Source organism: Lepisosteus oculatus, chromosome 8 (genome assembly GCF_040954835.1).
Source record: "Lepisosteus oculatus isolate fLepOcu1 chromosome 8, fLepOcu1.hap2, whole genome shotgun sequence".
Taxonomy (NCBI): Eukaryota; Metazoa; Chordata; class Actinopteri; order Semionotiformes; family Lepisosteidae; genus Lepisosteus; species Lepisosteus oculatus.
In genome coordinates this window covers 38,865,174-38,879,314 of record NC_090703.1, presented here as the reverse complement: position 1 = coordinate 38,879,314, position 14,141 = coordinate 38,865,174, and the positions used below count along the sequence as shown (strand labels likewise).

The 14,141-nt window shown below is 39.0% G+C and overlaps 3 protein-coding genes across 3 annotated transcripts; all 3 read right to left on the bottom strand.

The window, feature by feature from the left end:
- Window positions 1-752: 752 nt before the first annotated feature.
- LOC138241096 (uncharacterized) lies at window positions 753-2,327 on the bottom strand. Its single transcript, XM_069193843.1, has one exon. It carries the CDS (start codon window positions 2,325-2,327, stop codon window positions 753-755), a length of 1,575 nt encoding a protein of 524 aa, XP_069049944.1.
- Window positions 2,328-5,215: 2,888 nt separating this feature from the next.
- On the bottom strand, window positions 5,216-6,790 carry LOC138241095 (uncharacterized). The gene has a single exon (XM_069193842.1). The coding sequence runs from the start codon at window positions 6,788-6,790 to the stop codon at window positions 5,216-5,218; it is 1,575 nt and encodes a 524-aa protein (XP_069049943.1).
- A 2,888-nt stretch (window positions 6,791-9,678) lies between these two features.
- LOC138241094 (uncharacterized) lies at window positions 9,679-11,253 on the bottom strand. The gene has a single exon (XM_069193841.1). It carries the CDS (start codon window positions 11,251-11,253, stop codon window positions 9,679-9,681), a length of 1,575 nt encoding a protein of 524 aa, XP_069049942.1.
- Window positions 11,254-14,141: the final 2,888 nt, after the last annotated feature.

The window sequence follows — 14,141 nt, the reverse complement described above, 5'->3', positions numbered from 1 at the left end:
TGTAATGATAGTTGTTATTGAACATTATGTGTTAAATGTAATGACATTTTTGAAAACCACTTGTTCAGAAATCTAAAATGTCTTGGACAAAGGTGTCACCAAAAATATTTTGCATTAATCATTAAAGTCAACTTTACACAAATTCTTCATAAGTAATTTTTAACATTATAACAACTTTCAAATGATTTTAATATGGGTTCGTTTAATATTGAATGTTATTCATCATCAAAGTCACACTGGTTATCTTAGCTTTATCCCAACAATTCGATAAACAATGTACAAGCAGTCAACATGTAATATTGCATAACTCATCACATTGATCAGCCACATCTACAGTAATTGACTGTCAGGTGGTTCATGTCATTAACATCTGCTCATCCTCTCTGTTCAACTGAAAGGCTGCTTTGTACACTGCAAAAGTCGGTTCTATCATTATTAATCCTTCTCTTAATATACTTAACCCCTAGATAGAAAATGTTATAAGCTGCCATTATTGTATTCTTGATTCAACACCAATTATAAAACATTGGCTTAAAAAGACCAAGCAGTCTCAAACACTTAGGATACCATCCTCTTACCTATAGTATTTTAATAAATACACTTGCAAAGCTTAATTCAATAATACCCATTTATTTTCTCAAAAGTAATTAACACAACAGAATTTTGTTGCTGTAAAGGTGGTATAAATACTTTCTCCTATGGCTCTCTTTTTTTGTTAAGTCAGAGTTCAGAGAGAACATTCATTCAACAAGTTACTTGTTCCTGTGGCCATAGCCCATGAGGGTCCATATTTTCTTGCACAGCAGGTCCTGTGGATTTTGACCGGCTCCTTGTACTTGGACTCTCTGTTCCCACTGCCTTGCACAGGCCTGTCTTTTGGGGGGAGCTTGTGGATGGACAGGCTCTTCTTCAGCTTCTGATCCTGTCTGGAGGAAAGCCAGTCGAGGCCTCCTCCTCTCACATCCCCTCTGCTTCTCTGAAGTTTCTTCCCTGTTCTGCCTGATTTGGGGGAATTTCTGTTCATTCTCCCACTTGTTCTGTTTCCTGGCTGCAACGTGTGTATGGTAGGGGATTCTGGCCTCACCTGGATGGTAAGACTGTGTCTGTCTCCTGGACACATCCTGCTGTCTCTGATAGCTGTAGCCTTGGAATCCACAGCAAATCCTTCTGTTTCCTTCTGGAAACCTGGACCCTCTGGCTATCTCTCTCTCCTCCCTGTTCCTTTTCCAGGAGTCCTGTGGAGGTGTAAAGGGGAGAGAGTGCGGATGCGAATCCCTCCTGTCTCTCCTCATATCCTCAGTCCTCTGATGGGGCTGGGAATATAAAGCAGGGCGACCCTCGACTCTTGTAGAAGAGGAGATTTTCCTCTCTCTCCAGACTGTGTCTCTTGATGGTAGTGGCTGGCTGTCAGAGCTAGGAGGGTCGTACCAATTTGTTGGCAGTTTGTTTTTCTTTCTTGTCTCACGGGCCTGTCTCTTCCTTTGAGGGAGGGGCTCCCAGGGTCTGGGACAGTTGATTTTGGTCTCAGTTTCAGAATTTGTCTCCCCTGCACAGCTCTCTGTTTGAGGTGAAGGGTTGTTCTTGGCAAAGAGGGAACTCTTCTCCATCCTTAGAAGTATCTGCATTTCTGCAGTGGCATTGCCTTCATCCTCGTCATCTGTGATCATCATGCTTCCAGCTCCCCTCTCATGCCTTTGAGGGCTATTGCTTTTCTCTTTCTCTCCATCTGCCTTTTCTGCTACTTCTGTGTCTTCCTGAGCTTCAGGCTCTCTGTAACCTTTTCCTTTGTCTTTGTCCTCTTTGTAATTTCTCTTTCCTTCCTCCTTTATGCTGCTTGGGACGATCAGCCGTTCATGTTGTTTAAATTGATGGTCTTTCATTTCATCGTTCATGCTGAGATTTTCTTCCAATTTTTGGTCTAGGGTTGGTGTTTCATCTTTATTGTCCTCAATCTGATTGACCGTTCCTCTCTCTTCCTTCTGTTCACTGATGGTGTCCATTTTCACTTCCTCATTCATCATAACCTGCTCTCTATTCACTGTCAATGTGTCTGATGTGATTGTGTCTTTTGCCTCTTCCTCTGTCTTCACAGTGTCTGTTGTCTGTCCATTGTGCTTAAGATTGTTCTCCATCAGCTGATGTTTCTGGCTGGCTTCCTCATTTGCTTCATCTCTCTCACTGAAATTCACGGTCTGTTCATGTTGGTCAGACCTTGCTGGACTTTCTTTACAGTCTTTCTGTTTCACTCTTTTCTTCTTCTTCTTCTTTCCCTCTTTGTGGCCATTTGGTTTTAGGCAGTTTGGCCAGCAGCAGAGAACTCCTGGCATTGTGTCACCTTAGCAAGATACCTGCACTGACTGCTGGATGGATTTTCTTTGGAACTTAGTGCAGCTTGATGACATCATAGATTCCGTGACATCAGCAGAAGCATAACAGTGACTTGCTTTGTGATTACAGTGATGAACTTTGAATACAAAATGAATGTACATGTGCACATTTAAGAATTAAATCTATTCAGTTAAATGTGGAATTGTATTGTTATACACATATCAATACCCTTCATTACCTGCTTTGTGATATTTTTTGCTTTGTAAATGTATGATCTTGATTTGTTTTTTGCCCCATTTGATCAGTGCGATACCCAATTTTCTGTTGTTAAATGTAGTTTGTCTTGCTCTAGTATTTTGATTTTCTTCAAATCATAGGAGTATAGTTCCATTGTCTGCTCACTATTCAGGAATTTCCAGCACTTGTGCTTGGGTGAGCAATATTGAAAGGTATCTGCACTTCACTGACTGCAGAGCTGCAGGGCCTGGTGTCCACTACCAGCTCTGGCCAGTAGCTTGAGTCTTTCCAGGGTGCCTGTTGGTCTTTTACCTCATACTGATTAACACAGAGACATAGAACGAAACATGTGGCGGAGATTAGTCTTTTCAGTGTATTTCAGTATATTGTCAATGATCTGGTACTTCAAGGATTGATAGAATCAAGTATAACACATTCTAGACCGTAACTCCAAAAACATTCTCATTGGTATTGTTAAAATGTGTCCCCAAAATAGCAAAGTATGCAATGTTTCTATTATTTATGGTGTATAATTCAGTCATATTAATTCATGTTGACTCCTGTAGCTATTTCACATGGTGTTCTTCTGTTAGTGCACCACCTTGAAATAACACCATCATTCTTATCGATAACTGGAGGCGTCAGCTGAATCAGATGACAAAGCAGTCAAGACAAAGCTTCACTGCAGTGATGTTTTCATGTGTGATACAAACCTAATAAATCTAGTAGCATTTATAAAACAAATGGCTACCCTGCTTTAACTTTGAGAATTTTAGTTGGGTATGACGAAGAAACATCGTCAAACCAGAATGCATGTATCAACAATTGTAAAATCTTGACTGTAATAAACAATGTCTTGTTAAATGGTTTTCTCAGTGAGCCTAGTTTCAGGCTTACCTAGGCTGACAGTCAGCAAAACACAATAAATGCTGGCTTAATTTATTAATATGCCTGTGTGTTCAATGCCAAATGCAAGAGTTTGAATATTATGATGACTTTCTATCAAAGTTTTGATTTTAGGGCATTTGAAGCAACATTCCATTTTAGGGCAATGCAGTGTATAGACATATTTGTAAGAAAAAAACTGTTCAGATGACATTGAAATATCACTTTTCCTAAATTTCATTTCTGTCCTAAAATACAGCCATGCAATCACAAATTGTCTACATTGAAATCAGCTTCACGCTTTTGCTTTTAGTGCAAATTTGACAACATTTCCTTTTTATGACAATGCAGTGTACCTTGCCATATGTGTATGAAAAAATATTCAGGTAACACTGAAATATCACTTTCCAAAGTTTTATTTCTGTCCTGCCATGCCTCAAAAATTGTCTACACTTTGTGGGGATCCTAAGCCTTTCTCTGGACATGGATTTGGGCTAGATTAGGGTTAGGGTTTAGACTTTCTTAATGCAACTTTAAAATCATTTGAGTGGAAGATACATACAGTATACTTCACCGAATTAGAATATTAGTCGGAAATGACTAAGCCACCAATCCAGACCAATGAGTATGTATCAACAATGGTAAAATTCTATTTTTTATCAAGTATTCTGTTATTGGAAATTTTGTGTTGAATGGTTCTCAATGAGCATGCTTTCAGGTGTAAATAGGGTAAGAGTCAGGAATACCCAATCCATTGTGGTCTCATGAGTCAATCTGCCTGTGCATTCAATGCCAAATGCAGGACTTTGAAAAGTATAATCACTTTCTTCCAAACTTTTGGTTTTAGGGCAAATTAGGCGAACTTATTTTTTATGGCAACGCAGTGTAGTGTACAGACTCCCGAACTGAACACAGTGCAGTGAGGCAGCAGTATTAATAGTGCAAACCTGCCCAAATTGTACTAGAAATCTTTTAGAGGAAATTGTTGTTGTTTCTGGTAACTTCACGTGGGGTGTAATGATAGTTGTTATTGAACATTATGTGTTAAATGTAATGACATTTTTGAAAACCACTTGTTCAGAAATCTAAAATGTCTTGGACAAAGGTGTCACCAAAAATATTTTGCATTAATCATTAAAGTCAACTTTACACAAATTCTTCATAAGTAATTTTTAACATTATAACAACTTTCAAATGATTTTAATATGGGTTCGTTTAATATTGAATGTTATTCATCATCAAAGTCACACTGGTTATCTTAGCTTTATCCCAACAATTCGATAAACAATGTACAAGCAGTCAACATGTAATATTGCATAACTCATCACATTGATCAGCCACATCTACAGTAATTGACTGTCAGGTGGTTCATGTCATTAACATCTGCTCATCCTCTCTGTTCAACTGAAAGGCTGCTTTGTACACTGCAAAAGTCGGTTCTATCATTATTAATCCTTCTCTTAATATACTTAACCCCTAGATAGAAAATGTTATAAGCTGCCATTATTGTATTCTTGATTCAACACCAATTATAAAACATTGGCTTAAAAAGACCAAGCAGTCTCAAACACTTAGGATACCATCCTCTTACCTATAGTATTTTAATAAATACACTTGCAAAGCTTAATTCAATAATACCCATTTATTTTCTCAAAAGTAATTAACACAACAGAATTTTGTTGCTGTAAAGGTGGTATAAATACTTTCTCCTATGGCTCTCTTTTTTTGTTAAGTCAGAGTTCAGAGAGAACATTCATTCAACAAGTTACTTGTTCCTGTGGCCATAGCCCATGAGGGTCCATATTTTCTTGCACAGCAGGTCCTGTGGATTTTGACCGGCTCCTTGTACTTGGACTCTCTGTTCCCACTGCCTTGCACAGGCCTGTCTTTTGGGGGGAGCTTGTGGATGGACAGGCTCTTCTTCAGCTTCTGATCCTGTCTGGAGGAAAGCCAGTCGAGGCCTCCTCCTCTCACATCCCCTCTGCTTCTCTGAAGTTTCTTCCCTGTTCTGCCTGATTTGGGGGAATTTCTGTTCATTCTCCCACTTGTTCTGTTTCCTGGCTGCAACGTGTGTATGGTAGGGGATTCTGGCCTCACCTGGATGGTAAGACTGTGTCTGTCTCCTGGACACATCCTGCTGTCTCTGATAGCTGTAGCCTTGGAATCCACAGCAAATCCTTCTGTTTCCTTCTGGAAACCTGGACCCTCTGGCTATCTCTCTCTCCTCCCTGTTCCTTTTCCAGGAGTCCTGTGGAGGTGTAAAGGGGAGAGAGTGCGGATGCGAATCCCTCCTGTCTCTCCTCATATCCTCAGTCCTCTGATGGGGCTGGGAATATAAAGCAGGGCGACCCTCGACTCTTGTAGAAGAGGAGATTTTCCTCTCTCTCCAGACTGTGTCTCTTGATGGTAGTGGCTGGCTGTCAGAGCTAGGAGGGTCGTACCAATTTGTTGGCAGTTTGTTTTTCTGTCTTATCTCACGGGCCTGTCTCTTCCTTTGAGGGAGGGGCTCCCAGGGTCTGGGACAGTTGATTTTGGTCTCAGTTTCAGAATTTGTCTCCCCTGCACAGCTCTCTGTTTGAGGTGAAGGGTTGTTCTTGGCAAAGAGGGAACTCTTCTCCATCCTTAGAAGTATCTGCATTTCTGCAGGGGCATTGCCTTCATCCTCGTCATCTGTGATCATCATGCTTCCAGCTCCCCTCTCATGCCTTTGAGGGCTATTGCTTTTCTCTTTCTCTCCATCTGCCTTTTCTGCTACTTCTGTGTCTTCCTGAGCTTCAGGCTCTCTGTAACCTTTTCCTTTGTCTTTGTCCTCTTTGTAATTTCTCTTTCCTTCCTCCTTTATGCTGCTTGGGACGATCAGCCGTTCATGTTGTTTAAATTGATGGTCTTTCATTTCATCGTTCATGCTGAGATTTTCTTCCAATTTTTGGTCTAGGGTTGGTGTTTCATCTTTATTGTCCTCAATCTGATTGACCGTTCCTCTCTCTTCCTTCTGTTCACTGATGGTGTCCATTTTCACTTCCTCATTCATCATAACCTGCTCTCTATTCACTGTCAATGTGTCTGATGTGATTGTGTCTTTTGCCTCTTCCTCTGTCTTCACAGTGTCTGTTGTCTGTCCATTGTGCTTAAGATTGTTCTCCATCAGCTGATGTTTCTGGCTGGCTTCCTCATTTGCTTCATCTCTCTCACTGAAATTCACGGTCTGTTCATGTTGGTCAGACCTTGCTGGACTTTCTTTACAGTCTTTCTGTTTCACTCTTTTCTTCTTCTTCTTCTTTCCCTCTTTGTGGCCATTTGGTTTTAGGCAGTTTGGCCAGCAGCAGAGAACTCCTGGCATTGTGTCACCTTAGCAAGATACCTGCACTGACTGCTGGATGGATTTTCTTTGGAACTTAGTGCAGCTTGATGACATCATAGATTCCGTGACATCAGCAGAAGCATAACAGTGACTTGCTTTGTGATTACAGTGATGAACTTTGAATACAAAATGAATGTACATGTGCACATTTAAGAATTAAATCTATTCAGTTAAATGTGGAATTGTATTGTTATACACATATCAATACCCTTCATTACCTGCTTTGTGATATTTTTTTGCTTTGTAAATGTATGATCTTGATTTGTTTTTTGCCCCATTTGATCAGTGCGATACCCAATTTTCTGTTGTTAAATCTAGTTTTTCTTGCTCTAGTATTTTGATTTTCTTCAAATCATAGGAGTATAGTTCCATTGTCTGCTCACTATTCAGGAATTTCCAGCACTTGTGCTTGGGTGAGCAATATTGAAAGGTATCTGCACTTCACTGACTGCAGAGCTGCAGGGCCTGGTGTCCACTACCAGCTCTGGCCAGTAGCTTGAGTCTTTCCAGGGTGCCTGTTGGTCTTTTACCTCATACTGATTAACACAGAGACATAGAACGAAACATGTGGCGGAGATGAGTCTTTTCAGTGTATTTCAGTATATTGTCAATGATCTGGTACTTCAAGGATTGATAGAATCAAGTATAACACATTCTAGACCGTAACTCCAAAAACATTCTCATTGGTATTGTTAAAATGTGTCCCCAAAATAGCAAAGTATGCAATGTTTCTATTATTTATGGTGTCTAATTCAGTCATATTAATTCATGTTGACTCCTGTAGCTATTTCACATGGTGTTCTTCTGTTAGTGCACCACCTTGAAATAACACCATCATTCTTATCGATAACTGGAGGCGTCAGCTGAATCAGATGACAAAGCAGTCAAGACAAAGCTTCACTGCAGTGATGTTTTCATGTGTGATACAAACCTAATAAATCTAGTAGCATTTATAAAACAAATGGCTACCCTGCTTTAACTTTGAGAATTTTAGTTGGGTATGACGAAGAAACATCGTCAAACCAGAATGCATGTATCAACAATTGTAAAATCTTGACTGTAATAAACAATGTCTTGTTAAATGGTTTTCTCAGTGAGCCTAGTTTCAGGCTTACCTAGGCTGACAGTCAGCAAAACACAATAAATGCTGGCTTAATTTATTAATATGCCTGTGTGTTCAATGCCAAATGCAAGAGTTTGAATATTATGATGACTTTCTATCAAAGTTTTGATTTTAGGGCATTTGAAGCAACATTCCATTTTAGGGCAATGCAGTGTATAGACATATTTGTAAGAAAAAAACTGTTCAGATGACATTGAAATATCACTTTTCCTAAATTTCATTTCTGTCCTAAAATACAGCCATGCAATCACAAATTGTCTACATTGAAATCAGCTTCACGCTTTTGCTTTTAGTGCAAATTTGACAACATTTCCTTTTTATGACAATGCAGTGTACCTTGCCATATGTGTATGAAAAAATATTCAGGTAACACTGAAATATCACTTTCCAAAGTTTTATTTCTGTCCTGCCATGCCTCAAAAATTGTCTACACTTTGTGGGGATCCTAACCCTTTCTCTGGACATGGATTTGGGCTAGATTAGGGTTAGGGTTTAGACTTTCTTAATGCAACTTTAAAATCATTTGAGTGGAAGATACATACAGTATACTTCACCGAATTAGAATATTAGTCGGAAATGACTAAGCCACCAATCCAGACCAATGAGTATGTATCAACAATGGTAAAATTCTATTTTTTATCAAGTATTCTGTTATTGGAAATTTTGTGTTGAATGGTTCTCAATGAGCATGCTTTCAGGTGTAAATAGGGTAAGAGTCAGAATACCCAATCCATTGTGGTCTCATGAGTCAATCTGCCTGTGCATTCAATGCCAAATGCAGGACTTTGAAAAGCATAATCACTTTCTTCCAAACTTTTGGTTTTAGGGCAAATTAGGCAAACTTATTTTTTATGGCAACGCAGTGTAGTGTACAGACTCCCGAACTGAACACAGTGCAGTGAGGCAGCAGTATTAATAGTGCAAACCTGCCCAAATTGTACTAGAAATCTTTTAGAGGAAATTGTTGTTGTTTCTGGTAACTTCACGTGGGGTGTAATGATAGTTGTTATTGAACATTATGTGTTAGATGTAATGACATTTTTGAAAACCACTTGTTCAGAAATCTAAAATGTCTTGGACAAAGGTGTCACCAAAAATATTTTGCATTAATCATTAAAGTCAACTTTACACAAATTCTTCATAAGTAATTTTTAACATTATAACAACTTTCAAATGATTTTAATATGGGTTCGTTTAATATTGAATGTTATTCATCATCAAAGTCACACTGGTTATCTTAGCTTTATCCCAACAATTCGATAAACAATGTACAAGCAGTCAACATGTAATATTGCATAACTCATCACATTGATCAGCCACATCTACTGTAATTGACTGTCAGGTGGTTCATGTCATTAACATCTGCTCATCCTCTCTGTTCAACTGAAAGGCTGCTTTGTACACTGCAAAAGTCGGTTCTATCATTATTAATCCTTCTCTTAATATACTTAACCCCTAGATAGAAAATGTTATAAGCTGCCATTATTGTATTCTTGATTCAACACCAATTATAAAACATTGGCTTAAAAAGACCAAGCAGTCTCAAACACTTAGGATACCATCCTCTTACCTATAGTATTTTAATAAATACACTTGCAAAGGTTAATTCAATAATACCCATTTATTTTCTCAAAAGTAATTAACACAACAGAATTTTGTTGCTGTAAAGGTGGTATAAATACTTTCTCCTATGGCTCTCTTTTTTTGTTAAGTCAGAGTTCAGAGAGAACATTCATTCAACAAGTTACTTGTTCCTGTGGCCATAGCCCATGAGGGTCCATATTTTCTTGCACAGCAGGTCCTGTGGATTTTGACCGGCTCCTTGTACTTGGACTCTCTGTTCCCACTGCCTTGCACAGGCCTGTCTTTTGGGGGGAGCTTGTGGATGGACAGGCTCTTCTTCAGCTTCTGATCCTGTCTGGAGGAAAGCCAGTCGAGGCCTCCTCCTCTCACATCCCCTCTGCTTCTCTGAAGTTTCTTCCCTGTTCTGCCTGATTTGGGGGAATTTCTGTTCATTCTCCCACTTGTTCTGTTTCCTGGCTGCAACGTGTGTATGGTAGGGGATTCTGGCCTCACCTGGATGGTAAGACTGTGTCTGTCTCCTGGACACATCCTGCTGTCTCTGATAGCTGTAGCCTTGGAATCCACAGCAAATCCTTCTGTTTCCTTCTGGAAACCTGGACCCTCTGGCTATCTCTCTCTCCTCCCTGTTCCTTTTCCAGGAGTCCTGTGGAGGTGTAAAGGGGAGAGAGTGCGGATGCGAATCCCTCCTGTCTCTCCTCATATCCTCAGTCCTCTGATGGGGCTGGGAATATAAAGCAGGGCGACCCTCGACTCTTGTAGAAGAGGAGATTTTCCTCTCTCTCCAGACTGTGTCTCTTGATGGTAGTGGCTGGCTGTCAGAGCTAGGAGGGTCGTACCAATTTGTTGGCAGTTTGTTTTTCTGTCTTATCTCACGGGCCTGTCTCTTCCTTTGAGGGAGGGGCTCCCAGGGTCTGGGACAGTTGATTTTGGTCTCAGTTTCAGAATTTGTCTCCCCTGCACAGCTCTCTGTTTGAGGTGAAGGGTTGTTCTTGGCAAAGAGGGAACTCTTCTCCATCCTTAGAAGTATCTGCATTTCTGCAGGGGCATTGCCTTCATCCTCGTCATCTGTGATCATCATGCTTCCAGCTCCCCTCTCATGCCTTTGAGGGCTATTGCTTTTCTCTTTCTCTCCATCTGCCTTTTCTGCTACTTCTGTGTCTTCCTGAGCTTCAGGCTCTCTGTAACCTTTTCCTTTGTCTTTGTCCTCTTTGTAATTTCTCTTTCCTTCCTCCTTTATGCTGCTTGGGACGATCAGCCGTTCATGTTGTTTAAATTGATGGTCTTTCATTTCATCGTTCATGCTGAGATTTTCTTCCAATTTTTGGTCTAGGGTTGGTGTTTCATCTTTATTGTCCTCAATCTGATTGACCGTTCCTCTCTCTTCCTTCTGTTCACTGATGGTGTCCATTTTCACTTCCTCATTCATCATAACCTGCTCTCTATTCACTGTCAATGTGTCTGATGTGATTGTGTCTTTTGCCTCTTCCTCTGTCTTCACAGTGTCTGTTGTCTGTCCATTGTGCTTAAGATTGTTCTCCATCAGCTGATGTTTCTGGCTGGCTTCCTCATTTGCTTCATCTCTCTCACTGAAATTCACGGTCTGTTCATGTTGGTCAGACCTTGCTGGACTTTCTTTACAGTCTTTCTGTTTCACTCTTTTCTTCTTCTTCTTCTTTCCCTCTTTGTGGCCATTTGGTTTTAGGCAGTTTGGCCAGCAGCAGAGAACTCCTGGCATTGTGTCACCTTAGCAAGATACCTGCACTGACTGCTGGATGGATTTTCTTTGGAACTTAGTGCAGCTTGATGACATCATAGATTCCGTGACATCAGCAGAAGCATAACAGTGACTTGCTTTGTGATTACAGTGATGAACTTTGAATACAAAATGAATGTACATGTGCACATTTAAGAATTAAATCTATTCAGTTAAATGTGGAATTGTATTGTTATACACATATCAATACCCTTCATTACCTGCTTTGTGATATTTTTTTGCTTTGTAAATGTATGATCTTGATTTGTTTTTTGCCCCATTTGATCAGTGCGATACCCAATTTTCTGTTGTTAAATCTAGTTTTTCTTGCTCTAGTATTTTGATTTTCTTCAAATCATAGGAGTATAGTTCCATTGTCTGCTCACTATTCAGGAATTTCCAGCACTTGTGCTTGGGTGAGCAATATTGAAAGGTATCTGCACTTCACTGACTGCAGAGCTGCAGGGCCTGGTGTCCACTACCAGCTCTGGCCAGTAGCTTGAGTCTTTCCAGGGTGCCTGTTGGTCTTTTACCTCATACTGATTAACACAGAGACATAGAACGAAACATGTGGCGGAGATGAGTCTTTTCAGTGTATTTCAGTATATTGTCAATGATCTGGTACTTCAAGGATTGATAGAATCAAGTATAACACATTCTAGACCGTAACTCCAAAAACATTCTCATTGGTATTGTTAAAATGTGTCCCCAAAATAGCAAAGTATGCAATGTTTCTATTATTTATGGTGTCTAATTCAGTCATATTAATTCATGTTGACTCCTGTAGCTATTTCACATGGTGTTCTTCTGTTAGTGCACCACCTTGAAATAACACCATCATTCTTATCGATAACTGGAGGCGTCAGCTGAATCAGATGACAAAGCAGTCAAGACAAAGCTTCACTGCAGTGATGTTTTCATGTGTGATACAAACCTAATAAATCTAGTAGCATTTATAAAACAAATGGCTACCCTGCTTTAACTTTGAGAATTTTAGTTGGGTATGACGAAGAAACATCGTCAAACCAGAATGCATGTATCAACAATTGTAAAATCTTGACTGTAATAAACAATGTCTTGTTAAATGGTTTTCTCAGTGAGCCTAGTTTCAGGCTTACCTAGGCTGACAGTCAGCAAAACACAATAAATGCTGGCTTAATTTATTAATATGCCTGTGTGTTCAATGCCAAATGCAAGAGTTTGAATATTATGATGACTTTCTATCAAAGTTTTGATTTTAGGGCATTTGAAGCAACATTCCATTTTAGGGCAATGCAGTGTATAGACATATTTGTAAGAAAAAAACTGTTCAGATGACATTGAAATATCACTTTTCCTAAATTTCATTTCTGTCCTAAAATACAGCCATGCAATCACAAATTGTCTACATTGAAATCAGCTTCACGCTTTTGCTTTTAGTGCAAATTTGACAACATTTCCTTTTTATGACAATGCAGTGTACCTTGCCATATGTGTATGAAAAAATATTCAGGTAACACTGAAATATCACTTTCCAAAGTTTTATTTCTGTCCTGCCATGCCTCAAAAATTGTCTACACTTTGTGGGGATCCTAACCCTTTCTCTGGACATGGATTTGGGCTAGATTAGGGTTAGGGTTTAGACTTTCTTAATGCAACTTTAAAATCATTTGAGTGGAAGATACATACAGTATACTTCACCGAATTAGAATATTAGTCGGAAATGACTAAGCCACCAATCCAGACCAATGAGTATGTATCAACAATGGTAAAATTCTATTTTTTATCAAGTATTCTGTTATTGGAAATTTTGTGTTGAATGGTTCTCAATGAGCATGCTTTCAGGTGTAAATAGGGTAAGAGTCAGAATACCCAATCCATTGTGGTCTCATGAGTCAATCTGCCTGTGCATTCAATGCCAAATGCAGGACTTTGAAAAGCATAATCACTTTCTTCCAAACTTTTGGTTTTAGGGCAAATTAGGCAAACTTATTTTTTATGGCAACGCAGTGTAGTGTACAGACTCCCGAACTGAACACAGTGCAGTGAGGCAGCAGTATTAATAGTGCAAACCTGCCCAAATTGTACTAGAAATCTTTTAGAGGAAATTGTTGTTGTTTCTGGTAACTTCACGTGGGGTGTAATGATAGTTGTTATTGAACATTATGTGTTAGATGTAATGACATTTTTGAAAACCACTTGTTCAGAAATCTAAAATGTCTTGGACAAAGGTGTCACCAAAAATATTTTGCATTAATCATTAAAGTCAACTTTACACAAATTCTTCATAAGTAATTTTTAACATTATAACAACTTTCAAATGATTTTAATATGGGTTCGTTTAATATTGAATGTTATTCATCATCAAAGTCACACTGGTTATCTTAGCTTTATCCCAACAATTCGATAAACAATGTACAAGCAGTCAACATGTAATATTGCATAACTCATCACATTGATCAGCCACATCTACTGTAATTGACTGTCAGGTGGTTCATGTCATTAACATCTGCTCATCCTCTCTGTTCAACTGAAAGGCTGCTTTGTACACTGCAAAAGTCGGTTCTATCATTATTAATCCTTCTCTTAATATACTTAACCCCTAGATAGAAAATGTTATAAGCTGCCATTATTGTATTCTTGATTCAACACCAATTATAAAACATTGGCTTAAAAAGACCAAGCAGTCTCAAACACTTAGGATACCATCCTCTTACCTATAGTATTTTAATAAATACACTTGCAAAGGTTAATTCAATAATACCCATTTATTTTCTCAAAAGTAATTAACACAACAGAATTTTGTTGCTGTAAAGGTGGTATAAATACTTTCTCCTATGGCTCTCTTTTTTTGTTAAGTCAGAGTTCAGAGAGAACATTCATTCAACAAG

Bases quoted from the DNA above. Each gene is read 5' to 3' on its own strand.
- LOC138241094 (XM_069193841.1), bottom strand. From the start codon at position 11,253: ATGCCAGGAGTTCTCTGCTGCTGGCCAAACTGCCTAAAACCAAATGGC.
- LOC138241096 (XM_069193843.1), bottom strand. From the start codon at position 2,327: ATGCCAGGAGTTCTCTGCTGCTGGCCAAACTGCCTAAAACCAAATGGC.
- LOC138241095 (XM_069193842.1), bottom strand. From the start codon at position 6,790: ATGCCAGGAGTTCTCTGCTGCTGGCCAAACTGCCTAAAACCAAATGGC.